The sequence below is a fragment of the Malurus melanocephalus genome, unplaced genomic scaffold, assembly GCF_030028575.1.
Source record: "Malurus melanocephalus ecotype Western Australia unplaced genomic scaffold, MMel_1.1 scaffold_2, whole genome shotgun sequence".
NCBI classification, from domain to species: domain Eukaryota; kingdom Metazoa; phylum Chordata; class Aves; order Passeriformes; family Maluridae; genus Malurus; species Malurus melanocephalus.
Window position 1 is genome coordinate 7,343,932 of NW_026623234.1, and position 27,687 is coordinate 7,371,618.

At 43.7% G+C, this 27,687-nt stretch overlaps 1 protein-coding gene across 1 annotated transcript in view; it reads right to left on the reverse strand.

The window, feature by feature from the left end:
• Nucleotides 1–13,384: 13,384 nt before the first annotated feature.
• Nucleotides 13,385–27,687, reverse strand: part of TTC9 (tetratricopeptide repeat domain 9) — a 28,335-nt gene continuing 14,032 nt past the window's right edge. The window contains exons 2-3 of the mRNA XM_057366859.1: nt 19,742–19,924; nt 13,385–14,563 (exon numbers count right to left, since the gene is read on the reverse strand). Coding sequence (XP_057222842.1) covers nt 14,484–14,563; nt 19,742–19,924 — 263 coding nt within the window. The 3' untranslated portion in view covers nt 13,385–14,483. The remainder of the gene's footprint in view (nt 14,564–19,741; nt 19,925–27,687) is intronic.

Consider the following 27,687-nt stretch of genomic DNA (forward strand, 5'->3'; position numbering starts at 1 on the left):
CAATGCTGCTGTGGCGGAGCAGCACACCCTCTGCTGCTCTTGACAATTCGGCACAGGCTGTGCGCTTGTCAGTCACTTTCAGGCTTCTCTTAAAATTTGGCAGTGGCTCTTCTCACCATGGTGAAGATGCCTCTGATTCAGAGCCATGTCCCTGTGCTTTGAAGGCCACACTGGGATTGCCTGCCTGTGCTGTTCCAAAGGGATACCCTGCTCACCAGCTAACTCATCTCTGCTCTGGAAGAAGAGCCCTGTTTTGTATGGTTAGAAAAATGAAAGAATTAACCCTTTCTTGGTCATTTGGTTTTGTGCACCTTCCTTTCCTCAAGTGTGTAGTTGGGACACTGGGGATGTCCAAAACCTTCATGTTCCGGATAACATTCCATTAACTTCACTACAAACCTGCCAGGGATATGGCTAACCCACAACTAAATGCAAGTGGGCATCAGGACGAATAAGTACAATGACAGTGCTGAGCAAGGCAGATCAATGTTGATCCAAGAAAGCAAGCCACCTGCAAGCTTCCTGTATTAAACAGTGAGGTGTTTTAAGTAAAARTCTCCAAAAAGAAGTATTTGAAAGAGAACTAATGCAAAATCTTTCCAGTGATGGAAAACACAGAGGTACCTGAATTCTCTCTATTGTTTGTGGAATTCAGCAGTAGAAACTGGTGTAGAGTTTGCATTGGAATTGGATTAACTGTTTAAAGTATCTCCTGCAAGCCAAATCAAACCAGATTATTCATCAYAGTTATCATGCAAATATAAATATATGTGTGTGTGTGTGTGCCTGTCTCAGAACATACTGATAATATCTGTGATGTTAATATGAAAAAATACCATTGCAAACGAAATCTCATTGCAAAGTCAATGTTTGTGTTCAACCTGAAATATTTTGCTCTGCTGATAGACCCAACTCACGCTGAGCAGGCAGTTCTACAGCTGCTACTCCATGTCTGCATAGCTTCGGTAGTGCCACAACACAGATACAAAATGGTCTCTCTCATCTGCAGCCACCTGAAAGATTGGGAAGTTMACTTGGGTTCAAGTGTCAAAGAAATTAAACTATATCACAGTGTTTCCTGAAGCAGGGGCATTACAGGCAATGGTGTGATGRGCCAATTTTCTGTTGTTTCAAAGGTGACTATAAAAATCCCGTCAGAGGGTTTCTGGTTTACTCTTTCTCCCTTTGTATCTGTGGCAGGATGGCACTTCAGAAGATGAAAAACTTGTTTAATCTGTCTCTGTACCCAACCATACAACTTCTGCTGTCATTGCTTATGTGACCAGGTAATGGAGCTAAATCAGGTGTTGGAAAGCTAAGAGTCAGTTTGCTGTGTTGCTGAGTCTACCTCTGTTTATTGCTACTGCACTGATTCCTCTTGGCAGAATCTCACRGAGAGTTGCTTGGATTCTTTCCTATTTAAACACATATGCAGGTAAGAGTAAATGGAATAGATTTTAATCCTGCAGAGCAAACCCATGCCTGCAGAAGGGCCTTTTCTTTCTCTGCTATCTAATCCTTTCCTTTGGCAAAGTAAATAATGAGACACTTCTACAGATCTGATTAAGCCCTGAGTCCCCTTTTAAATGACAGAAGATCAATACTATTACTAAATCCATTAAACAATTCTTCACACTTCAGTTGTGCACTGTCTAGGATATATGAGAAAGAACAGAAGGGTATTTTGGCTATTGTAAAGGAAATGCATGATAAAGCCTCCTCTCATGTTCCACTTTCTCCCCCTGGCTCCAAGCCATCCATGTCTTCCAGGCTCCCCATCCCCTGAATCTGGCTGACAGGTCAGAAATAGCCAGAGACCTGGGATAGAGGAGAGATTTTGTCTTTCAGTCTCTCAAGCCAGGCTTGAAAGTGTCAGTAGTATCTGGAAGTTCTGTTTTTTGTTTCATTCTGATGACAAATTGGCTGAAGTAGGTAGGTCTCGGTTTCTGGTTTAGTTTTTGATTTAGTGCCTCTTTTTGCTGATGTTCCATCCTTCTGGTCATCTTCATGGCCCTGCTTTGGACCTGCTCCAACAGATCCACATCCTTCTTAYATTGGGGACCCCAGAGCTGGATGCGGTACTCCAGGTGGTGGCTAAAGAAAGCAATGTAGAGAGGAATTAATTTTCTTTCCAAACCAAGGCAGAGGAGGCTTTTCCTGTGTGATTTGATGAAGAACAGAGACAGCTTTAAAGCTCTCACACTGCAGGCTGGGCTCTGTGAATGCTGGTGTCTTTTCTCAAGCAGCAGTCTTAGGCAGGGAATCTCTTTCCAATTTTTAAAGTCTGCTGCAGAAAGTTTTGGTGTCCACAACATGACACATCTGTGGGGAATTAGCAGCTCTGCCCATTCCTCCTGTCAAGAAAATACTGTCAGTACTGATGTGTCAGRACCATGCCTCCCAGTCACCACCAGTTACTGCTTCTAGAGCCTTATCAGAAATGTTAAGTACTAAAAAAGCTGGGGATACTGAATCCTCTTTCTCCACCAAAAACAGTCCCTCAAAATGACATAGTCCTTGAATATCTCAAAAGTTAAAGTGTTACAATAATTCAGAAAATGAAGTATGCAACCCAGCACGCATCTGTGCTAGGCTATGATCTGATGTCACCACTAACCTGAGAGCTCCATCTGCATCCTGCTGCTCACAATCACCCTGTAATTATGTCTCATTGTACACAATTTTTGTTCAACAACTTGCTAGYTGTTTTTCACATCACATGAATTATTCATCAGCAGACTCTTTTCTTAAACCTAACAACGGCAACAGTAATACTTCATGCTCATAGAGTCCCCTCAGAAGTGTGCTGGAAACATTATTTGTTGAGTTTTTCCATACTCTGAGACAGAAGATGGGGCTTACTCAACAAAGTGAGAAATAGGGGTCAGCACAGCTCTCTGACATAGGCTAAGTGAGAGTGCAGAACTAGGAGAGAAGTCCAGCCTCCACTGCCCTACACAGCTTCTCTTCCCCTCTGAGCCACTTTTCTGTCAGATCCTCAGCTACTTTGATTAGCATTATTTCCTTCAATGCCTTGGGGAGATCCTGATATTTGTTATGTGTTGATTGAAGACAGAAACACTGGACTATGTGCTTCAAATCCCATGACTTACCAAGCCAAGTCCATGACTGCACACACTTTTTCCTGCTAGGAAAGAGCAAACAGCAAGTCAAACATTCAGAATGTCTTTATGGATGTCACTGAGCTACTTATTACCTGTTAGTACAGAATAAAAATCTATGAAGAGAATCAAAGTCATAATCTTCACCGATAGCTGGACAAACTTCAATTAGCGTTTTCCTTTTTTTTTTTTTTTTTTCCATCTTTTATGCTTAATTTTTATTTCTGCTGAGCGTCACCTGGTTTTCTGTTCAAGGTCAGGTGCATGAGCTGCTAAAAACCCAAGACACAGGAGTAATATGGTAATTCACATCTATGGGCTGCACTGCCTATGACTTTTGTTCAGAAGATTTTGGAAGAAACATGAGTCTTCTGCCTAACTGGAGTATGCTGGGGAAAGAGCTTGCAAGGTGTGGTGAACAGCACTTCATTTTTGTGCCATTTGCTCTTCCATGTTCCTATCTTGCTCAGGCATTATTAATCCGATGATCTGAATGTGCTTGACTCTGCAACATAATTTAGAAGAGCAAGGAGTTGTGAGTGATGCTCACAGCCTGTGACTCTCAACTGAGTGGTTTTTGTAGCTGCTAAAACACTGCCGAGCTTCTTCAGCAGAACTTTATAATGCTATGGAAGTGAAASAGGTCCCTTCCCTTGCAAAAACCGGTCCTTTATGCTGAGTCTTACTTTTGCTTCTTCTTAAAATTCAGCCACGTGCATCCTTTAAAAAGCAGAGATGCAGATCTTTCTATGTTTCTATGTTCTTTCTATGGAAAAGGAATTGTGATGTCTGATTTTGTGGGATCTGACTKTTTCTCAGTCACATGGGATGCAATTCAGTAAGGAATGTTGTCTGCAGAAGTACAAACGGGCATGATGACAACATAGAAGAAAAACTGAAAAGAGTAAAAGCAGTCTGGGGTGAGAGTTGAGCATAGTCAAAAATGTCTTGCTCGTGCAGCAGATATGTAAGGAGGTCTATCATATGTAGGACTTCTGAAATAATGCTTCTTCTCTGTTTCTTCCTGGAAGACCTTACCTGGAGAACTGTCCTGCTTTTAGCACTGCACTCCAATAAAGATGTAAACCACCTGAAAGAAATCCAGAGGAGAATAAGGAGAACAATCAAGGGAAACAGAAAACTTGCTGGATTGAAGAAATGTTGATATAAGCTGAAAGATCAGTCCTGTAGAAGAGCCTTTCACAAAAATAATGACTTGCTGCAAAGAGAGTGACTAACTTTTTGATCATATCTACTGTAGCTGAAATGAGAAATAATTGGTTTTAATCACTGCAAAGGAGACTTAGAGCTGTAGTAAGATTTCTCTTGACTTTTCATCTATCTGTCATAGGAGGCTTTGGAGAGCAGGTTTTTGGGTTTTTTTTGTTTTTCATAGGAGGCTTTCAGGAGCAGTTTAACTTGATCTGACCTAATTGCCTTAACATAATGGGGTGATGTACGTGCTCTCTTGAGGACCTTTTCAAGTCCTATTTTCAGAGTTGGTACATCCTCAGATTTATGGTACGAGATGGCATGGCTTGGTTTGGCTTGCTCATCATGAACAGAACTGTGAAGTCCCTGCAGGGACTTTGTGTCTRTCCTGCTGATGAGTGAAAAGGAGAGATCTCATATTTTATTAGACAGCCATCTTTCATTAGCTAAGTGTGTCCATCTGACATCACAAAGATGTAAACATCTGAGATTCCTAGAGTTCCACATCAGTCTGTGGACTAATAACAGGTGGAGTGGGACAAGGTTGTCCCAGAACACTGAAAATAAGAGCAATGTCTCTCAATAAGATCATATGTTTTAGAAGAAGCTTTGTTGCTTCAGAAGAAAAATAGAGCTTTTTTTTATATTGGAAACCAGTACTGATGACACTGTGGGGTTCCGCATTTTTCTATTGATTTGAATGTTGCATGTGTGTTGTGGTTTAACCCCAGCCAGCAGCCAAACCCCACACTTGCCCACTCCCCCACCAGCAGATCAGGGAGAGAATTGGAAGGGTAAAAGGTAGAAAACTTGTTGATTGAGATAAAGATAGTTTRATAGGGAAAGTAGAAGCTGTACACACAATCAGAGCAAAACAGGGAATTAACTCAGTGCTTCCCTTGGGCAGGCCTGGGTTCAGCATCTCCAGGAGAGCAGGGCCCCATCATGCCTAACAGTGACTTGGAAAGACAAACACCATCACTCCAAATGTCCCCCTTTCCTCCTTCTCCCCACTTCATATATTGAGCATGATGTCATATGGTCTGGAATGTCCTTTTGGTCAGCTGGGGTCACCTGTCCTGGCTGTGTCACCTCCCAGCCTCCCATGCACCCCCAGCTTCCTCACCAGCATAGCCGTACAAAAAGCRGAAAAGGCCTTGGCTCTATGTAAGCCCTGCTCAGCAATAACAAAAACAYCTCTATATTATCAACCCTGTGTTCAGCACAAATCCAAAGCAAATCCCCATACCAGCCACTAYGAAGAAAACTAACTACCCTTGTAGAAACCAGCACCCTGTGTATGCTGTAAGTTACAGGATTTTCCTAAGAGTGTTGTATTCCCAACCACTGATCTGAGGCACAAGCTGTAAAGTTATGTATAAACTGCAGGTTTAGGCTCTATTCCTGTGTACAGCTTTTCATCTTCTCTYATGGAAGTAATTTTCCAGACATCAGTCAAATCTCCCAGACTGACAGCCTGCTGAACAGCAATTTGAGCTTGCCAGGTTGAGGTGATAACTTGAGTTTGGGTTGCTGTGACATGTTGGTTTGGTGATGCTCAGGGTAAGGTTTTCTCTTTCTCAGCCCTTCCATTTTGCTGAGCCACTGACAAAATAATTGTTTTTTCTATGCTTATATGGAAGCCCAGGCCTGTGCAACACAACAGCAGGCAGGCTTGCCTGTCACAGACATTAAGAAGCTGAACTCTTCTGAGCTCCAAAAAAACCCGTAGATTTTTACAGTTTATTTGTTGTTGTTTGAAGACCTTACTACTCAGGTTTTAAAGGGCTTTAAGAAACAGAGACCTAYCTCTACCTCAGGGTGACAGTGCAGTCCCAGCACCAAAGACTGGGATAGTCAAAACCCAAGAGGGTTGTTAGCAATGGAGATATGCCAGTCAGCCATCAGCCCTGGCTTTGTGACCCCATCCTGCAGCTTGGAGAGCTGATACGAGAGCCTGGCCTCTGGACCACAGAAAGGTCACACATCTGTTCTGCTCAGCTGATGCCAAGACCTGGTATTTTGGGAGCACCTGGGCTCAGCTCCCATATCTCACTCAGCTACAGGCCATCCAAAGGACCCCATGAAAGAGCTGGCATCTTGGCTTTTGTCCTTAGGCTCATATGTTCTCCCTGAGTCAATGCTCAGAGCCTGCCAAGAGGCAGCTGAGTCTCAAAGACAACCTACTGAATTCAGCAAGCTGTTAGTTGGATCTAATTCAGCCCCAACAAAATGCGGGAGACCCCTTCCGAGTGAGGAATATGCTGTTTGCATGTGGCCATTTCTCTAACCAGAAGTTTGTAGGAGGTAATATGAAACAGCTGGGGGTTTATCTGCTGCCAAAAGTTCTGCTGCAACCCAGTACTGCTGCTGTGTGAAGTGGAGGAAGCCTGCAGAGGCTGTAGCTCTGTCACCTGCTCTTTTCAGGGAGCTGAAAAACACAGTCCACATTGCACATGATTTTTCCCTGAGGCTGTTCCAGGCCATGCTAAGCTGCTTTCTTACGGTTGCCATCGTGAAATGAGAATAACACTGGCAGCCAGACTGGCTGCTGACCATCCATTGTTGGTAAAGAAAGTGCAAATCCTTTGTTCCCAACTGTAAATTCCCCAGCTGTCTTTGCTAAGCAAAGTCAGAGAAACACTGAGTCCATCTGTTTCATCCTAGATAATCTGAATACGTACTTTTTTTCTAGTGGCCATTAAAACACATTTTAATTTTAGTATCACATGCTCAGCAACAGTTTCTATTTAGAACATGAGTTAAAGATGTGCTGCAGGAGGAACCACATCCTAGTAGGTGCAACTACATCTGTAGTTTGAAGTCCTTACTACTCAGGTTTCAAAGGGCTTTAAGAAACAGAGACCTACCTCTACCTCAGGGTGACATTGCAGTCCCAGAGTTTGGACCACTGCTGAAGCAGAAGCATTGACATCAAAAGCTCCCCACACCAAACTGGAACAGCAGCCTGCTTTTATGGACAACTTTGGCATAAGGGCTGGAATTTGAAGTTATCAAAAAATATCAGCCTTGGRAAAAAACTGTCATTTGCTTTGTTTCAGGGCTCAGAATAACTCTGTTCCCAAAACACATAATGAAGGTGGCTTATATAGGTCTTAAAATGATGACCCTGTGTGTCTGTCCCCCAACCCCAGTGCTGCTGTCATGTGTTAAGAAATACATCAGGACAAGGTATTTGGGCTGTCTCTTGGTTCAGGATATTGAAAGCAATATAAAGACAAGAGAAAAGCATCAGCTTTCAAAGATCCAGCAGACAGCCACCCCTRAGGTCTCTTCCTTTTGTCCTCAGGATGATACTGGCCTTACTGTTCCTCCCTCTGTCTCCTGAGCCAGAGCTATGGTGGGGTCTGGTTACCCAGATGCCCAAGTCCTACTGGGATGGGAAGACTTGGAATCAGCTCTATCTTTTAATTTTTCTACCACATTCCATTTTTCTGTTTCACTCCTCGTATCTCCCATTCAAAAAACCTCTCCTCTGCTCTGGAGTTAGAGCTCCTGCCAGGTTCTTCAGACTTTCAGCTATAGTTATCTGTGTCTCTTTCTCCTGAGTTCCTTTTCCCACCTAAACTGTCATTTGAGACACTCGCATTCTGCTTTCTTGCTCAAACAGAATCCCAGACTCTAAATTGCACATGCTTTTATTGATTTGTCAGGAGAGTTTTCACTCAGGCTGGCTCTTGTATTCAATGAAGCTCTTGCTTTCCTTGGCATACCTTCTCCTTGCTCTTTCTCCATGGGGGGCATGTGTAAGCCATTATGTTCATGGCAGATTCATGGCCAGAGGAAAGCCTGCAGAACTGGGAGCTGATAACAGCAATAGTTGGCAACCAAGCATTTTCCCTGCTCTCATTTCAAGAGAGTCAAGTAGTTGGGAGGAACGTGTCAGGACTGGTTGAGCTGAAGACGTCCAGCTGTGGGATGGACTGGGCAGCAGAATGTGGTCAGGTCCAGCTCTGTCCTGTACATTTTCTGCCCCAGGGCTGCACCCCACAGCCCCCTTGTACACCCACCCACATGCACATTAATATATGCATAGACTGAGGAGTGCCTCCATAAATGTTGGGAAAAAAAATCACTGGTCAAGATAATTTCATATTAAATATCAATTCTGTTACTAGTAACCAGGTATTTTTCCTTTTGTTTCAAAGTGATTTTTTTTCTTGGCAGAATTCTTTATAGAAAGCTGTTCTGTCATCTTCAGTGCTCATATTTTGCATTTTAGATGTCAACATTGCACAATAGTTAACACCAAATCTTTACAGTACTGAGGTAAGCTGGGGTCTAATACCAAAAATGTACAGTTTCAGATTAATCACAGTTTTGATTTGAAGCTCTGACAATAGACAAGAGAACATATGCTCACATGCTTCTGTTAGCTCAGCTCTGAGGAGAAAATAGTACAACGCAGAGAGTACACGGGTGATTCACCCTTCCTCTGAGCTCATCTGCCATCTCCTCTGTAGGCTGTGGTGCCTACAGAGAGAGACAGCAGGGAATCTCTGAGTGCCCTGTGTATGGATATACAATGCTTCTGGGCATTCTGCACCTGGGCATGTGGAATCACTGAAGAGCTGGTGGCATTACTTGTATGAAAATCCATGTTGGTCCCAAAGCCCCAACCAAATTCCTCTTCTTATTTCCTGATGCCCTTGCCAGTTCCACCTGGCTGCATGACAAATTATTTCCTACCCAGTGATGGTGATTCACCAGAGGTACCTAGTGGCTGGCACAGGCTCCCCTTGTCTGCAGGAAAAATGTGGTGAAGGGGAGCCCTCTGGAAGGAAAAGTTGTGGAAGTTGGTTTTGTAGAGCTGCTGCTTTGTGCAAGACTTGGCTGGCAATAAAGAAAGGAGGCTGTGGTAGGGCATGTGAAACTTCTCTCAGAGAAYGGCTTCATTCACCACAGCAGTGGCTGAATAGTGCCATATGTGCCCCCTCATCTGTCCATGTGTAACAACAGGTGCTTTCCAAAGGACAAGCGGTAAGCATGAAGGTAGAGTAAGATGGGAATTTCCTGGGCACTACCTAGTCTGTTTCCTGATTCCTGATTACAAGTGCTACTGGGAACAGTTGCTGTAGGCACAGTTCTCTGGGCCGAACAGAGTTTGAGCTGGCCTGTGCAATGTCAGAGGGAGCATCCATCTCTGGGAAGCAAAGGAGGGGGGCTGTTTTCTCCTCTCTACATCTCTGGGACCATTTAAATGCCCTTCCATCTCACAGGCTGCTAAGTGCCTCAAAGTTACACTCTGCCACGGGGTTCATCTCACGTTCTTATCCACTATCTGTGAATTTATCTTCCTTCAACTGCAGCTGTGGGAGGAGYCAGGACAGTGCCTGTGCCTTGTCTTTTCATCACCTTCACTGAGGTAGCATCAAGGTTGTTGAGGAGGTGGGTGCAGCACCTTAGTAATCAAGGAACTCCTAAAGAACAATATCTGGAATCCACCTCTTACCAGCTACAGTGATCTACTAATTGGTTCTGCAAATACATGGGTAGTATTAAGAAACCTGATCATTTACTGCATCCTCCCAAGCATCCCASCTGGGGAACACATTGGCCCACCATTGTTCTTCCTTATTTAAGTAACTCCTGCCGAAGCCTCTAAAGTACTGTGCAGATGAAGAAGTTTCACCATAAAAACTTGGAAAGAACATCAGTATCCTTCAGGGTGCAGGAGAAAAGGTGAAAAAACAAGCAGAGAAGAGGGATAGTCAGCAGGTCTGATGTGAATTTGGTTTGATTTTCCCCTTCACCCAGTGCATATCCTTCCCCTTCCCTTCTCCTGCTCCTAGGAAAAAGCAAATCAAAAGGCTATAATCAAGGGTCTGAGTGTAAAGAAAACAGTGCAGATAAARCCTCTGGAGATGTTATGTGAAGCATGAGAACACAGCGATTCCTGAGCCTGCTGGCTGTATTTTGGGTGGAAGATTTACACAGATGAGGCTTGTAGAGAAATTCTGGGAAGCTAAATGGAGATGCACAGCTAAAGGGGTTACTCTGCACTCACCGTCCTTTTATCATCATAGAGGCTCCTGGATTTCGCTAGCAAGCAAGAATATCCAGACCTTTGCCTTCCCATCAGCTCCTTTTCCCTAATTTAAACAAAGACCCTGTTCAGGCCACTTTTACCAATGACAACTGTTCACACGTATTTGGAAAAATTCTGCAGCCAGCATCTGTTTGTCCTCTCCTCACAMTTTCAAAAATGATTGTGCTGCAGGAAGGAAGCCTCCCCCTCTTTTGCCCATTCCAAATGGAAAAATCACATCTAATCTTGCTGCCTTTTTTCCCAGCTGTGTATCCTGCCAAAACTGGGTGTTGTTATGAACTGCAAACAGCGTGTCTAAGCCTTTGGTCAGTTTTTTCCTAGTTCAATTATCATTCTGCTCATGAACCTAGGTTTGGCTCATATTTTGCATCCCATGATCATCTCATCCCTCTCTCCTTTCAGCTTCAGTTCCTGCTTGCTGTCCTACTSCTCTGCCTGGCAACTGCCATTTTGTTCCTGCTGTTTTAATGTGATGGGTGAATGGGCTTGCTTCTCCTTGCACTGAGAGCATTTTAGCCCTGCTGGGTACAGGTAGGGGCCTGTGTTCATTCCCTTAAGTTCTGCATGTTGATGATACACAGATACACCACCTGGCTGAGCTAAAGCCTTGTTTGCTTTTTCAGGCTTCCAGGATGTGTATCTTCAGATTGCTCTTTGACTGCTCCGTAGAAATGAACCACCAACTTGTAGTGGACATGGCTACCTCCAACAGTGCCATTCTCTGTCTCTCCAGCTCCCTACAACAATYTCTGTGTAACTTGGGTGGAACTGGGGGGCCTCTGTTCACACCTTCACATCTGGCTGCTAAGGACCACTCAGTGGAAAAGGTGTGTATTTTGCTATGGTTTCTGAAGGTCTTGTTGTGTATGGAGACCTCTTTCTTGGGGCCTTGATACTAGGTTCTTCCCTATACAGCTGATCCTTATTTCACTCTTCCGCTTCCTGTTGAGACAGTTCTTGGACAGAACAGCAAGTTTCTCTTCAGATACTGTTAAATTCAGCAGTGATCGTAAGATAAACTTGCCTGTGGTCTTTTAGGGCTTTGTTTCTCTAGAGCAGAAGAGCTCCTTGAGRTGCTGGATGTCAAATATGCCTTCTCTTTCTTTTTGCAGAAGACAAAGCATTTTAGAATGTTTCAAAGGCTCTTAGGCCTCTGATGCACAAAGTAGAGGTGCTGTGTTCTGCGCATATTTCCAATTAGACTGTGTGGCAGAACTGCCTACTATTGAAAGGGTACAGTCCACAGGAGTTCTGGTGGCTTTGGTGGCATGGTTGCTGTGTTTCTCCTGGCATGTGAAGGGTTCCCAACCTGGACTTTGTCCATAATTCTCTCAAATTCAGTGTCACTGCATGAAACAGTCCCCAGCTCTGTTTTCTCTTTGGTGGTCTCCTTCTTCCAGCCTCTGGTGTGTCACTGCTTACAGGTGCTCTGGGTGTCAGTGTATATAAGGACAACAGTTTTCTGAAGAAAATAGGTTGTTGTGTAGTACCCAAAGGGTCTCTGAGATCTTTTTCTTATGCACATTCACAAACTTCCCTCTTTCCCCCACCTTTTGCAATGCTCCTGGAGGGAAAGATGCTGAAAACTGAGGACACTGGAGCCTGCTGTGCCCTTTTTATACTAATATAAACATGGGACTGATGCAGTGACAATACGTCAATTGAAGCCATTGTGCGGGCTAAAACTGTTCCCAGACAAAATGACAGTCATGGCCCTACATCTCCAGTGGCTGGAGAATGCCCTTTCTCTTACATTAAGGTCATGAGTAACAAGCCTGCCTCTGCTTGCCTGAGCTTTCCTGGGGCAGAGACTGTTTGCGTAGGTGGTGTCCTCTGCTCCTGCATTGCCTGCAGGATGAATSCTCATTTCGCTCCCTTTGAAGAGACACAGGCAGCTGTGGGATGAACTGTCATGAGCAATATGAAATAGGGGAAAGTCACCTCTATTTGAATTTTTGTGTGCTGTGATGTATTTAGAATATAGAGGACTGCGTGCACCTAAGAACCAGAACCTTATTAACTCTGTCTTTTATGCAGTACCAGGTACACCTTATGTGCACCCAAGCACCTCTCTGCCTAACCTTTATTTTCTGGTCTGGTTAACAACCACTTAGAGAATTTCCCTCATTTGTCCTCTCTGTCTTTAAATCATTTTCCTAGCAGCAGCTGTAGAGCGATTTATTGCTTGACATCTGTTATGATGGGCAGGGGTGCTTGCTATTGCCGACCCAGATGTGTGAACCAAGAGCCATCTGAAGAAGGTGATTGTGCTCCCTCCAGCAGCCCTTTCTTTTACAGTAGCTGCACTCTCTGTTTCAAATTTTGAGAAGCAGCTGCTCTGCACCACCCACCTGGGGAATATGAATTTCTGGTGCTATCCCAGCTGATCTAAGTTTTACAGAATTGAGGTAGGTCTGCCTTATTTCAGACACTTGTATGAGACTTTGAGATGGTCTGTCCGCACAGTGTGAGCAGGATGTATTCCTGTACTAAAGAATATGACTTAAGTTTTTTCAGAGACAATGACAGAGATTTCATAAAATCATAGGATTATAAATATCCAGAGCTGGAAGGCACGCACAAAGATCATGAAGTCCAACTCTTGGCGCTGCACAAGGCTCTGTTTCAGTTTCCATGTTTCAGCTCTGGGCCAAATGAAATAACTCTGGCTTGCTCACTTGACACTGACTGCCATGGGATGAGACCACTCATGTATACCCTGCAACTAGGACTAGGTCCCTGTGGGCCGCTGCTGGGGTAAGTTACACTGAGAATGTGTTTGTGGCACTTACTGATCCCATTATTGGCAGTTTCAGAGAAGGACCTTTGAGTCAAGGAGACAGAGCTCTTAGAAAAGATCARACTGCTGGAGAAGGTCTAAACAAGCCCTCTGGGCTGCCGAATAGGCTCCAAAGCTGTTGATCCTGCCCTGTTGTCAGCACCACATTCTCCTACAAAAGAATAAAAACAGGAGACAGGAAGCACCAACACAAGGTGGGAGAATCAAGACCTCAATCCAATGTACTAATAATACTTAGCACTGTACATCACTGTACTGTTACTTACAAACATTAACTAATACATCCTCACAACACCCCTGCGAGGTAGGGAAGTATTATTATCCCTGGTGTACAGATAGGGAAACCGAGGCACCGAGAGGCTAAGTGACTTGCCCAAGATCACACACGGCATTGGCAGAGCCAAGGTACGAACGGAGAYATCCCTTGTTCCCCACCCCATGCTGCCCCCCACTAGATAATGTTGTCTGTCTGGACATGGGGAACCCAAGAGGCTCCTTTGAAAAGCAATGCCTGGACTTGTTGCCTATGAATAATTTTTATTTGCCTTTAATGAATTATTTCACAGTTTTTCCCTCACACTGTACACCATGCTTTCACAGTCCATTCAGCGCTCTGTGGTAGCCCACAGCCTTCTCCTCTGGCACCAGGACAGCTCTGCAGGGGGTTCGTAGGGTGCTCTGTGCTTTCATCAAGAGGATGTTTAGAAACAGTTTTCACTGACATTAGACTGGGAGCATATGAGCTCTCACTGGAGACCAATAACACACACTGGAGAAGCAGGCAGAGGGAACTGATGGTAAAAAGGCATTTGCTGTCCCCTGTAGAATGACCAATGGCTCTCTTGGTTTCTTAGCTCTTCCAAGCTCCAGTGATCACTCAGAGCAGAAACCCTCTGTCTCCAACTTGTCTGGCCAGGAAATTGTTGTTCCAGGGATTGCTTCCCTAATAGGTAATAGGCAGTCTTTTCAGGACCAGACAGATCCCCCAGCATTGCCTACTCCAGGTGTGTGACACTGTCTGGGAACAAGGCTGGCTGTAGTTGTTGTGCTCTTTTGCCACGGGGAAGGGGTATTACCATGGTTGGCAAGCAGCCATATCCAGCGTCCAAGTCTCTTTCATTTCAAAACTGAATTTCAAAACTGGTATTCAATGAAGAGCAAGGGAGAGTGGATGGATGAGGAGATGAGGATGAGGCAGAGCAAACAGGGAAATCCATCAAATGAGCTTCTAGGAAGGAAATGTTCCCCTTTGGGCACTTCAGCTGAAGCGGCTTCATTTTCACAAGGTTTCCTTTTCTCTCTGGGAACATCTGCTGAGCTTCATCTCTGTCAGCTGGATGTATCGTATGACATTGGTATCTGCAGGGAAAGAGCACACACAGGTATGGTGGTTACACAACTCCCTGTGGCAGACAAACCAAATGTACCTTCATTCCTGGTACATATCACAAGGGAGCAGCATGGCTTCAGTGCTGTATGCTGGAACAGTATCAGTTGGAAGGGGCTCAGAACCAAACTTGGAACCTTTGGTTTYAGAGTGCCTGCTGTGAGCTGCACTCACCGTCCCTGTTGCTCACAGTCTTGCCTCAGCTACTTTTTACCTTCTCTCTGATTACCCTTGGTCAGCACAGTTGAACTCACACAGCTGAAACTATCAAGGTCGTCCTTGCCCATACTTGTGGAGCAACACCTTCATTGACTTCCCTTCCTGCACTGCCTGCTTGCAAGCACCTGAAGGCATTTTGTGTACAGTTATGCTTTGCCTTTTCACTCTCCTATTTACAGCCAATGCCAGTCTTTTCACATTTTTCCATGATGAGTAGAATTGAGAAGAGCATCCTTCACATTCTGTTTGGACCCTTTCTTTCTTTAAATTTTCTGCTTGGCTGTCCTTCCACCACGACACTTGATCTGCAATTTTGTCATATACTATATGCTGCACACTGCCTTGTCTGTCCTGTCAAATGAAGTTCCTAGGGACACAGAACCATTGATCTACCCTAGCAGAGAGCTGTGATATCCCAGCACTGTGGAGGTGGTAAGCTGAGCCCTCTTTTTCCTTCCAGCATTTGAGAGCATCAACACACTACACAGAATACGTGAGTTTTGTATCATCGTGTGGCCTTATCCCTAAGGAAACGTATTCCCCCTGAATCACAGGTTGATCTAAATGATTATGTGTCTCCAGACAGAGCCAATGATTCTGCAGTCATGGTCAAATCCCCTCTTAGATCATGTTGATTTCTATCATGAGAGTAACTTCCCACACACATGGCACCCACAAAGTGGCAAAAGCCATGTGGTCCCAGAAGCAAGTAAGCAAAACCACAGCCACTTTCACTTCTCTATTGATTGAAAAMCTGTTATTGTTCAGAGCCTTGCTCTGACAGCCAGCCAGGGCCAGCTTGGTCCACTTAAGTTATTAAATCCTGAGAAACCCATCTGAAGTGCAGTGCAGTCCAATCAGAGGGCAATCTTGTCTCCTCATCATCCAAACTGCAATGTATTCCACAYCAGACAGGGAAATGAGAAGTGCTTCAGCTTCCAAAGTAACGAACAAATTACTGGACATAACATGTCCAGCCCTGGTGAGTGTGGGTATTGCATCCCCAAAGCAGTTGTGGGTGCAAAGCTCCCTTTAAAGATGAGGGCATCACTGTTGTGCCCTCTGCCAGTGCTCMATCATTGGGAGACAGATCAGCTTCCTGTCACAGAGTTATTCACAAATGTGCCAAGGGGCATCAGTGGGCTGTGGCCATACTGTGATTTCTCAGGCTGTCTCTTGTGAGGGCAGTCTCCCTGCTGARTCTTCTGCAGGTTCAACTGCATCATCCTAGGCACTCCAGAGGGTGGGATGGCTAAGCTACTTGACCTGTTTGGGGCATTTTCAATGAGATAAGAAGTTCTGCTGTTGCTTCTGTCAAACAACATGCACCAGCATTCTGGGCCAGCATTCTGTTCATGCATTACCATTTMTTAACAGCCCAGCAAATTTTCTAATAGCTTTTTAAAAAAACAGAATTATTTTAGTTGTGCAGCRTCCTGGAATGAAGAAGTTCAATTGAGGGAGTAGCCCTGAATTTTAGGCTTAAAATGAAATGGGTGCAGGTGGCAGGTGGCTGACTCACTCCCAGCAATGTACAAGCAGAGCACACAGCCTGGACAGGGTCCGCTGTGCTGCRTGCACCTCACTGTGACCTCTCTCCTCTGTGCCCTTCTAGGCTCTGATGGGCTGYGCTCTGGGTACACATCCCTGCCATCAAGGTGTGTGCTTGGAATGCCTGCCTGGTGCAGATGAGAAGGGATAACTGCATGGGCATGTCAGAAAATCCCACCTGCCTGGGCCCACAGGTACTCACTGCCTCACTGACGGGGTGGAGGTGGGCTCAGTGTACAATTGGGAACGGAAAGATTGCCAGCCCCTTTTGGCTTTCAGATAAGATAGTGACTGCTGATAGCACAGCTTCACTCACCTGGGAGATTTCCACATGCCTGGGAAGCCAGGGGCAAAATAATGTGTAGCCTAACTGAGGCAGGGAGATGCTCCCATTGCAAACTACTTATAAATGTCTCAGGCAGGTTTTGGTATGTTTTGCTTCCTTTGTGAGGGCCATTATTTTGAGAGGAGCACACTGTTTACAGAAGTGGAGCCCTGTTTTTGTCAAGGTTTTTAAACTTTTTTTTTTTTTTTTACTATTTATACAAAATAGCATTGCACCATACTAGCTTTGCCTGCAGAAGTATTTCAAAGCTATGTGTGAATGTTAATGGGAAGACTCTCATCACTCAGTGGAGAAGAAGTGATCCCCTTTGGCTGATGTGGAAATAACAAGAACAACTGAGATGTGGGGTCAAATCCATGCAAAGAGGCACTGGTACAGCTGCAAGGGGAACACGTTTCCTGGMTCTTAGGACTGTGCCTGTGTCCCTCTGCAGAGTGGCCTAATGCTATTTTAAGGGTCATTTCTGCTTCCCCTGTAGCTTCAGAGCCCATTTGCTTATCTGCTGTGCASACACGAAGGTCTGGGTGTTGTTCCCAGAACTTCTGGGTTTCAGAGGGGCAGGAATGCAGTGTCTGAATGCAGCCCTGAGCCCACCCCRCACAGCACAACAACCATCTGGTCTGGGCAGCCCCTGGGATGTCTGAACGTCAGCTCCCAGGACAGGGACAGCAGGGACCACTGCTTGACATTACCAGGGCATTGCTTGCTGCTGCTCTGGTCTCARTCCCAGTCAGTCCCTGCCCTGACAATGCAGCCCCACTGGGAGAGGGCTGGCTGAATAAGGCTTGCAGCAAAATACATGTTTAGCTGCCCATGCTGCATCAGCCTCTGGACACAGAGCTCATGGAGGGCTCCATGCATGCTTTACATGACTTAACAGCAGCTTCCCTCTCCCTTAGCAAGAGGGTTATACAACTAACTTGTGTTATTTCSATCTACTTTTGTGATTTTCATTTGGAGGTGGCACAAGAAATCAGGCCAAATCCAACCTTCCTTCACCCTAGACAGATAGTAAATAGCCATAAGGGATCTGCTGTGCAGACAGCCCTTTAGAACACTAAACCCCTTTGCTAACTAATTCCTCTTTGCCATTCAAAATCTCTCCCACCAAAAAGAATAACTGCCAGTGATTTGTGCCAAAATCATTTCTTATTAAAAAAAAAAAAAAAAAGAACACACAGAACATGACTGCAGTAATAACCAGGGAGCTTGGTGAAACCTCAGATAAAGGAAAACAATCACTCTTTGCARATGGAGACACTGAAAGTGGAGACACTGGCTTATACCAGGTCACATAATAAATCTTAGTGTTACCTGATTCCTGTTCCTGTGTTTTAACAGCCACATCCTTTCTTACTGTACATATTCAGTTGTTTCCCCCTGAATGCCCTTCCAGTTTTCCATAATCATAAATAAAACAGTGGAACAACAGCCTTGAATGGTCTACAAATAACAGGAAAGAGTCTCTGATGCAAAGCTGAAGGCCAGAACTGGGTTTTGTATACATTAAGAGCCTTCAGGGACACTTTCTGGTATGTTATTGCAGCAAGTGGTATTTGAAGTTGTTGCTGTTGAATAAATTAGTATTTMTTTCAAGAAGCAATGAGGAATACCAAATAAATAGCATCATGGGGTGGGGGACTGGTAAGAGAGCATGGAAACCATATTTAAAAAATGGAAGCTAAGTGGTTCAGCTAAAAGAAATTTTTCACAACTGAGCCTAGTCAAAACTTCAAGGTTAGGATAACTTATTTTCCACCGACTATTTTTCTCTTGCATATGCTTCTCCATTTCCTGGTTCTGGCAAGGGCTTAAAGCAGAAGGGCACATTGTAAAATAAAATAGGCTAAACGGAGCTTTTAAACACATTTGCTCTGGGAGTGTGGGGTGCACAGCTGTGCTGTCAGACTGCCTGGARCCCATGGCCAAGCACAGCAGATGGGACTAAGCACCCTTAGGGGAGGTGGARGAGGAAGGCTATCCCAGCACACTTCCAAATGCATCCTCCCTGATGGTCCTACAGGGCACAGCCACTGCAGGAGCCCTGCAGGGCCAGTGCCTTTAGGACATCAAGCACAGCCAGCTCTGACAGTCTCCCTTCCCTCCTCTAGTTCAATGAACATCAGCTCTACCATGCTCTGCCAGGTCCCAGGCTTGCTCCTGTTTCACACCCAGTTCTCACTCTTTCAAATTCAGCTGAAGAGTGAAGAGCTGTTCTGTGGGGTTTTCTTCGCACATGGCTTCCATTTTACTTTCTTGAGATCCTTTAATTTTGAGTTCTACAAAATTGCTTTCTGTTTAAAATTACAGTGCTGTTTTATCTTCCTRTTATTTCTGAAAAAAGCACCATCTCTGCCTCATCCTCATCTCTGACCTTTTACCCACCTTCTGAGACTGGACAGGTTAGGATAAAGGTGGTTGCTCAGGCAAGGCTCAGTTGTTTGGATATATAATTTCTTTGCTGTCCCCAAATGAACTGTATGGTTTTGAAGATGTATGACAGATACCTAATAACCAATTGGCTGATTTCATKGCAAAAATTGAAGCATCCTGGTGAATGCTTTGTGGGCAAATGTCTGTCTCCTTGAGCAAAGCAGAATACTAACCCTTTACTGAGACAGTCGAAGGCTATTGAGGATAACAAATAGTCTCCTGGCATTGCTAAGGAGAAAAAGCTTTTTCTCAGAGTCTGAAAATGTAATGATTGTAGTACACTCTTTACCCATCCTTCTTGCTTCTTAAAAAATAAGTTAGGGAGGGAAAGAGAGGCAGGATCACATCCACACCAACAGCATTCCAGCAATACTGCCATCTTCCAAGTCATGCTGCAGCTTTGGCAGTGATTAATTTTTGGGCACTGCAACCTTGCTGCACTACCCACAAATGCTTGAAGGGGAGTCCAGCAAAGGACGCACAGTGAGTCATGCTCATCCCTGTGGAAATCAGCACAATCAAGTCAGGGACAGACAAAGTCTCATGCAAGAAATAAAAAAGCACTCATTGCAAAGCCACATCCCTACTCCCTTCCCCATACCTGTTGGCTGGCGGGATCTTGCCTCTTTCAGGTAGTAGAGGGCCTTGTTGAAGTCACCCAGGTGGTAAAATGCCACTCCCGATCGATAGAGCGCCTTGAAGTTCTCRCCTTCCTTCTGCAGCACTTTGAGGCAGTACTCCTTGACCCGCTCATAATTCACCAGCTCAGCCTGGAGCAGGCAAGCTGCAGGACATGGGGATGATGGCAGACAGACAAAAGAACATACAGACAGGAGAACATTAGTGCTGGATTTCCCCTTGCTCCTGCAGTCTGCATGGGGGAAAAGAGCAGCTTAGGTGAGTGAAATGACTCAGCCTTGTGACTTAGAAAGGGTGCAGTCATATGGATTGTTTGCCAAACCCGATTGTTCRCAATTTAAATACCAATGCTTCTATTTTTGGCATTGCAAAGCAAAGGGATTATGTTTACTCCAGGTAAATACATAGGCACACGAAACACTGGGGGAGAGAGGGAGAGCATAAACACCCCTCCACAGCTCAGGAATGCCATACACTCTTGTAGCAGTGGCTAGCCTCTTTTGTAGGGAAATCACTTCTCAGACCAAGGGCTGGAGCTCCAAACAGTACAAAAAAAGCAGACTGACAAAGAAAAGTGGGTATAAATTGGATCAGATTTTGTATTTGGCTTAATCCAAGGCTCTTAGGTTTAAAAGTAAYATGTAATTGCCTTTTATCCAGGAGATCCTGTACGGAATTATGCTATAGGAAACAACAAGTGGCTCTGCCCTGCTGGAATGTGCTGTCAGCAAACCAGAGACACCTGGAGTTGTAATACAGAAAATAAATGTGCTATGCTGTCTACTTCCTGCAAAGCACTGCAACAGAAGTTCATTCCCAGAGGTGAGATCTGTTGACTTCCTAGAGGAAAAGGCAAAYGGTGAATAAACATGTTGAGGGTTCTGTGTGCTGAAGGAGAATTGTTGCATAAATGTGTAGGAGCTGAAGAAAATGCCCAATATGAGTTACCCRCAACTAGGAGTGAAATAAAGAGGAAAGGGGAAGATCCCTGAGCCATAYTTTGCAGCCATGCTCATGGCTTTCTGTAGTGCTCACTCCAGTGGGCTAAACTTCATACGGGTTACGTGGGCATTAACAATGGCTTGGGGAGCACTGCCATGAATAGGACATGGTGAAGTCATAGTCTCTGGGGAAATAAATTGTGCTGCAACACAAGCCCAATCCAAGGCAACTTCAGGAATGACATAATTTGGGGAAGGAAGGCAGAATGCCACTACAAGAATCAATTCAAAGGCTGGCAGTGTCAACTGCCAGGGCATGGAGAGAAATTTCCCATGGCAGGTGGTGTTACTCAGTATGTCTCTGGCAAGGAGGCGACTCAGTGCTCCTGGAAATCCAAGTCATAACAGGTCAGGTGTCACCAATGAACAGCCAGACTTCATTTTTTGCATGGTAACTGCAGCTGAGAGGATATGGTGCTGGATCAGAAATATGATGCCGTTCTTGAACCCCATTCCCCGCACCCCTAAAGTAAGCCCTATACTCTCTCTGTATCACACTTCATGAGAAGGAAGTTGGCTAGATGACCTCCAGAGATTCCCTCAAACCTAAATTAGTCCATATCCATGATCACTTAATGTGGACAGAATACATTTCCAGCCCAAGTACACCTTCAAAGATTAAACAGCTTACTGGAACAATCATAAATACGCTTTTACCATCAGAGCACTGATGCTAGAGATGTGTTGAACAAGGACTCCAGAACTAGTCTCACTGCTGGTACATTTGTTTAAGTGACACAGCCATTACTAACGAGAGCTTTGTCCCATTTGCTTTAATAATAGAATGTCGATATAGTCTAACAGCTTCTGCCATTAATAAGCATAGGTATTTTGAAAGATTCTGATTATTTGCTACTTGATTGCCAGTTAAAAAACACGTATGTTTCTAAAACCTTAGTGATATTTCCTTATCCAGAGTTTGTCCTTTCCTATTTGCCACACATTGATTTTTCTCACTCTGTTTCTAATGGAGCTTGAAATGACTGTGCCTTGTTTTTCTTTATTTTTTAAAGCTCTTGAAAAGATGGCTGTGTAAATTTACTGCTGGCTTCACTGTCCTGGAAACAGGATTGCTTTGTTTATCTGCTGACCAGTAGCATGTACAGCAGTGGCAGTAGCTTTCTGCACACTGCCAATATGAGCCAGCCTTTCACTTTTTGTGGAACTGCCTTTCAGAGCAACTAAAKAGTGGATTTCAGTCTCTCTTTTAACTTGCTACTTGGTATTTCCAGTGAGAATCACAGAAATGACTCTGTCAAAAATGACAGGCGGTCTATTCATGTATATTAACTCAGTAATTCCATACTGGCCTTACTTCATGTATTGGTTTAAAAGAAAGGAAAAGCTCTCCCACATCCTGTTAATTCATAAACCCAAATGGGTTTCCAGATATCCAGCTGGATTTTTTCTGTGACACATACTAACAGTAAAGCTTCAGCAGGGCATCCTTGTTAACCATGCATGTGGCGGGGAGAAGTCAGCACCACATGGCCAGCAGGAGAGATGTGTGTTTATCTGCACAAACCGAGCAGATGGATGTGCAGGAAGCAGTTCTGCCTGGAAGAGTTGGCCATTTGGAGACCCAGTGCTGGAAGCGGCTGTTGGAAATGAACCTGGAGGGAGTATCTCCCTTATAAATATTTAGACATGCGTGCTTCCAGTTCTTGGTGACCTGAAATGATCTTGATCAACTGTGATCCAATGAAAATACKGAAACTGTTTCCAGAAATGGAAGAGACATGGAATCTTTGTACTTCCTACCTAATTCAGTCAGGGAAGAATTGTTTTGAAAATGTGTTGTTTTCCTAAACAGATGTGCAGCTCTGGCTGAGAGTGTTTATTGACCACATCAAACACCTTATTACCCTCCTTCTAAATTCATAATAGGCCCCCAGTGAATCCCTCTGAGGAACAGAGCTCACTCAGAGAGACCAAATGTAGAGGTCAGATCATGCTCCTGATGGGCTTGATCCTGCACAGCAGCAGCTCTAGTAACTCTYTGGTGATTAGAAGGGTGTCCTTTACTTGCAGATGCAAACCTATAGTCACCCATTCCCTGCAGGTCTTATTGTCATTGCAATACAGCATCTGGTGAATACATTTCCGGAAGTCAGAAATGTTGCTTGCCCTGCTTCCAGCAGCATGTGATGGTTGTCCATCATATTTGGTTATCATTCTCAATTTGGCAGGTATTTGTTGTGTCAGCTTAAGCAAAAAGTAATTCTTAACTTAAACCTATGTATGTCACATAATGACAAGGAGTCTCTATCTGCCGTGACATAAAATAAAATAAAAGCCCTAGAGAAATTACTGGGTGAAATGTGCCATGGGAACAGGGAGAAGGTTAATGCTGTTAGCTCCAGAGGGGCCCTGCCTATCACRCTTCCCAAGTGACTGCTGATGTTTAAGCAAGGAAATAGGAAATTTGGCTGTTTTTCTTCACTAGAGGAATGTTAAGCCTAGATCTTAATTTGTGGATTCAAATCTATGCCAGCCAGCTCTATTTGAGAGGTGCAGTACAGATCTGGTATCAGTAAATAAATTAGTTCGTTTGTATAGCCCTGCTCTGCACAGGGTTAAGCAAAACAAARATTAAAGCACCCATAGAGCAAAAATAGATCTATGCCTTGAACCTTTACCAGCAGCTCTGGCTAGCAGTGATGGGCAGTTGTAACTAAAATCCTGGCACTTGAGGGGTTTGGATTCTACTTTATTCCACCCTGAAATAATTTTGAATTCCAGAATATCTTTTGGGAAGCTATCTAGGCTTGACAGGTACCAGTGAGAAGGGATACACAACAGCTTTTTTTATTCCAAAGGCTAATAACTTTTGTTGTTTAGGAAACATCACTACATTTCTATACTGATTTTTTGTTTATCTTCAATTTACTAGCCAYACATCTCACCTGGAAAAGCTTGTGAATCCTTGTTGCATTGGGACTTTGAGACTGATCAAGTCCTTCATCTTCCCTTTATTAGCTTGTTTAAAGAGGCATCTGGAATCTTTTACTAAAAAAAACAAACCTTATTTTTCATCCTTCCTCACTTCTATAGCTGTTTTCTAAACCCTCAAAATGAAGTTCAACCGAAAGTGCAGTCATTTATCATCTTACCACAGAAACCCCTTCTTTGAGAATACCTCTGCAGGTTACACAAAAAAACTCAGTTTGGCCCCAACTTTTGGCTTTGAATTTTGGCTGAACTGAGAACTAAGTCTAGGAGTGGCATGTCCAGATTTTAACGTGGAATATCAAGAGCCTTGATATATCAACCTCAATATCAAGAGCCTTGCCTACCTGGTAATTTTCACCAAAGGGCAAATCTTCATGCCAGAAAAATTGTCCAGACACGTTTTATACCAGAGCCTAAATTCTCGTTGTAGGCAAGGCTCAAGACCTATCCATATTYCAGAACACTTAGGAGAATGGGCAGAATTACTGTGCAGGCAGCATTAGTGTGTGCCTACCCTGTGGCATGTTTCTTGGGCTCAGCACACTGAGATGAAAATGTCTTTGCCTTACAGGAGAATCTTGGATTGCCAACTCACGTTTCACAAACCCATATTGTTTGCTATCACTCAGGTAAGCTGGTCACACTGCCTGTTTTTAAATATTTTCTTGTGCCTTTCACTGTAAGAGAGAGTCAACTGCTTATAACTTCGTTGGTCTTTTAAGYTTATGGACTAAAATATTCCATATGCGGTATCTGCCTTCGATGTCTGCTTCTGGAAAATGTCAGACAAGACTATTCTGGTATTTTTGAAAAACAGGCTAGGGAAACATAGCTCATTTTTCCCTTGTTAAAGATCTCTGGTGACTGCCTCTTTGGATGCATCTCATGCCCTCATCTTTTGGCTTTGCAAACAGAAATCTGGCAGATATCCTTTGTGTCAAGCAAGTGCCTTCTGTTATCCCCAAGGTAATCTATGACTGGCCAACTGATAATCTTCTGAAAATAAAACCCAGTGTGGTACTGCATATAGTACTCTGTAGAAATATGCTTTAGAATATGGCATCAGAATCCTTTGAATATTCAGTCCACCCTGGCCACAATCTGATCTAGAAAAAAAGTTATGATTTGAAAATTTTGAGATCACAGAAATCCTCTTTTTGGCTCACTGGTCACAAGAATAAAGTGCAGAAAATGGAAACCAAGCTAAGATTTGTTGCTTCAGTTACAACAGAAAGATGGGRAGGTGTGGGGCCATAGGCACAGAAAGGGTTCTGGTGAAAGGGATGTATGAGTGAGAGCTCAGGTCTATTGGGGATGTWAAGTCGGGGTGGAGATGTGAAGTTAAGAGTTTGGGACAATATGCTAAGGACAGATACACAGTGCAGCCAGCCTGGATACCAAGAGAAGCGTTTATAGCAGTGAAATCCAGGCAGAAGAAACCAGCTGCATATGGCAGCAGCTTCTCTAGCAGATCACTTAACCACAATAACATCCTGGCTCTGAATCACTTTGTTCTGTGCTGGGGTATCACCAAGGGACACTAACTTGCAGTGCTGAAAGGCAGCCCTTGAAAATATTCCCTGGAGACTGCGGCAGGTGTCGTGTACAGGAGTTAATGGTAAGTCACGTGACTGAACCACTCTTATATACCTGTGCAAAAGGATCGGAATCCAARTAACCTTTGTTTTCATCCCTTAGAAGGAAAAAAACAGCCTGTACTGATTTGTTTGGCTGCAATACAAAGAGAAGTAGCTAAACCTATTACTGCTTAAATTTGAAGTGGGTCTTCCCTCTTCAGTGTATTTATTCTTGACTCCATGACTGGAGTTTGACAACATATGTGGAATGTACCCCTTTAGCAAGTGCTAGGTACTCCAACCACTACAAAGTCAACCTGTATTTCACAAACTGACAGTGTCATTCCCAGAAATAACCATGATTAAACTCTGCAAAATGCTTTGCTTTTGGATATGATCTCACCTTAAGYATAGCAGCCAGCAGTTCACTTAAAATCTGTTTAATTGCAGGAAGATGGTTCCTATTCTTGCTCTGGGTTTCTACTTTTGGAAGCATGATTGATACTTTAATATAACTGCTTCAGGGTTTTATTCAGACATTTGATTAAGACCTTCATATATCCTTGAACAGGCTTTGTTCTCTCATCTTTTTAAGACTCAAAATAATAGAATAGACTAAGAGATTCCTGTATTTCAGGAGGCTTGGTATCCTTTGTGGTGATGCTCTTCCTCAGGAAACAGAAAACATGGTAGCACTAAGTTCTGGTTTAAGCATTTGGGATGAGAAATTATTGGAATATAACAACAATAACAAAACCCAAATCAAACAGGAGGCAGTGGCGGGGAGGGGTGGGGCACAGTTGGTATGAAAAAAAAAATATTTGTCTTGGAATAGACTGCAACCTTCTAACCATGTCACTAACAACCTTCTAACCATGCCTCTGCTTGCTGCAGACTGTGTAAATGGTGTTGACAAAAAGCACATGGAGTTTACAATGTCCACTAGAAGAATTAAATGGGATGCCATTACTACATGAGACTGAAAATGTCAGTCATGTGTTAGTAATTTGAATTTAATTCAATTCTAAAATAAATCAGGTAACATGTGACTCATAAAATAATGCTGAAAATGTGAAGGGTTATTTTAGGATTAAGGGTTATTTAGATTAAAAGTCACCTTGGACTAAAATACTGTMATATTAATATACAGCATAAAAAGAACTGGCTACTGGAATGCTTGTCTAAATTTCTCTGAATTTACYGATCCTGAGTTTGCAGGCTGCATGGGCTATATGTAGAAGGCACAGCCGAAGTTTTAACCCATGTTTTAACTTGTGTTAAATTTTCAGTAGATTGGCACTTAAAGGAGCCATATAGTGTGTGAATGTAAGAAATCTGTACTAGAGGAACCAAGTAAAGCATCCGTATCKCCACAGAGCTCCATGTGTGCTGTGCCTTTCAAGAATGCATCCAGCATTCCTCAAAAGAGGATGCTGAAAGTATCTTTTTTTTTTCCCAGAGAGATGCTGCATGCAGTTTCACTACTACACTGAGACACTAATTAGGATCTACAGTTTCCAAACAATCTCTTCCATTAAATATTTCTCTTCTTTCTCTATAGTCCAAGCTTGCACACAAAGAAGATTTTCTGGCTTCTCACCAATAAAAAGCTAATTATAGACAGCTTGATAATGTCTGGCAATAATCTGATCAGCTGACTCCTAGTTCCCAGACAACCTTAATGGGAAGAAAAGGAACTATCACAATGACAGTACAACTTTCCAGTCAGTGGCTCTCATTTATTCCTCTCCAGGTACCAAAAAGGCCTAAACATGCCCGTATGTTTCTGCTTGCAGGGAAATGTGTGGAAAATTAAAATCCAAACTCTATGACAGGTTGTCTCTCTCCATAGGGAGGGATTAATGCTAAATGAGGTGTGGATCCACAAATGTTTGTAGAGCCTGAAGTGAGCCACCTCTTCCAAACTGCCTTCCCCTTCTTTCTCAGCCTGACTCMATTTGTGAACAGATACCAACTGTTCCTCTCCCTCCTGCCATCCTGGATATGCTTTCCTTCCAATACATGGCATGGTCTCAGTTCGTTGCTACTCCTGAGTCCTTCATACCTCTTCCAGAAGAARGACTGTGACTTCATCGTTCCAATCAGCTTTTGTAGGAGAGAGGCAGTAGTAGTGACTGAAGTGTGCTGATGCTTCCATCATGGTACACATTAAAAGGTATTTGGTAGCTCTCAAAGGAGCTGCTGAGCCTGTGCGTCAGGCTTTTTGTGGCTGGCAGCCCACCCTAGAACTAATATGAGCTGTCAGAACTGATCAGTTTAATTTCTGTCTGTGATAGGGTGATCARTCTTGAAGATAAAGGAAAAATAGTAGGTATCTTGACTTTTGTGCTAGTCAAATGACAAATTTTAGTGACATT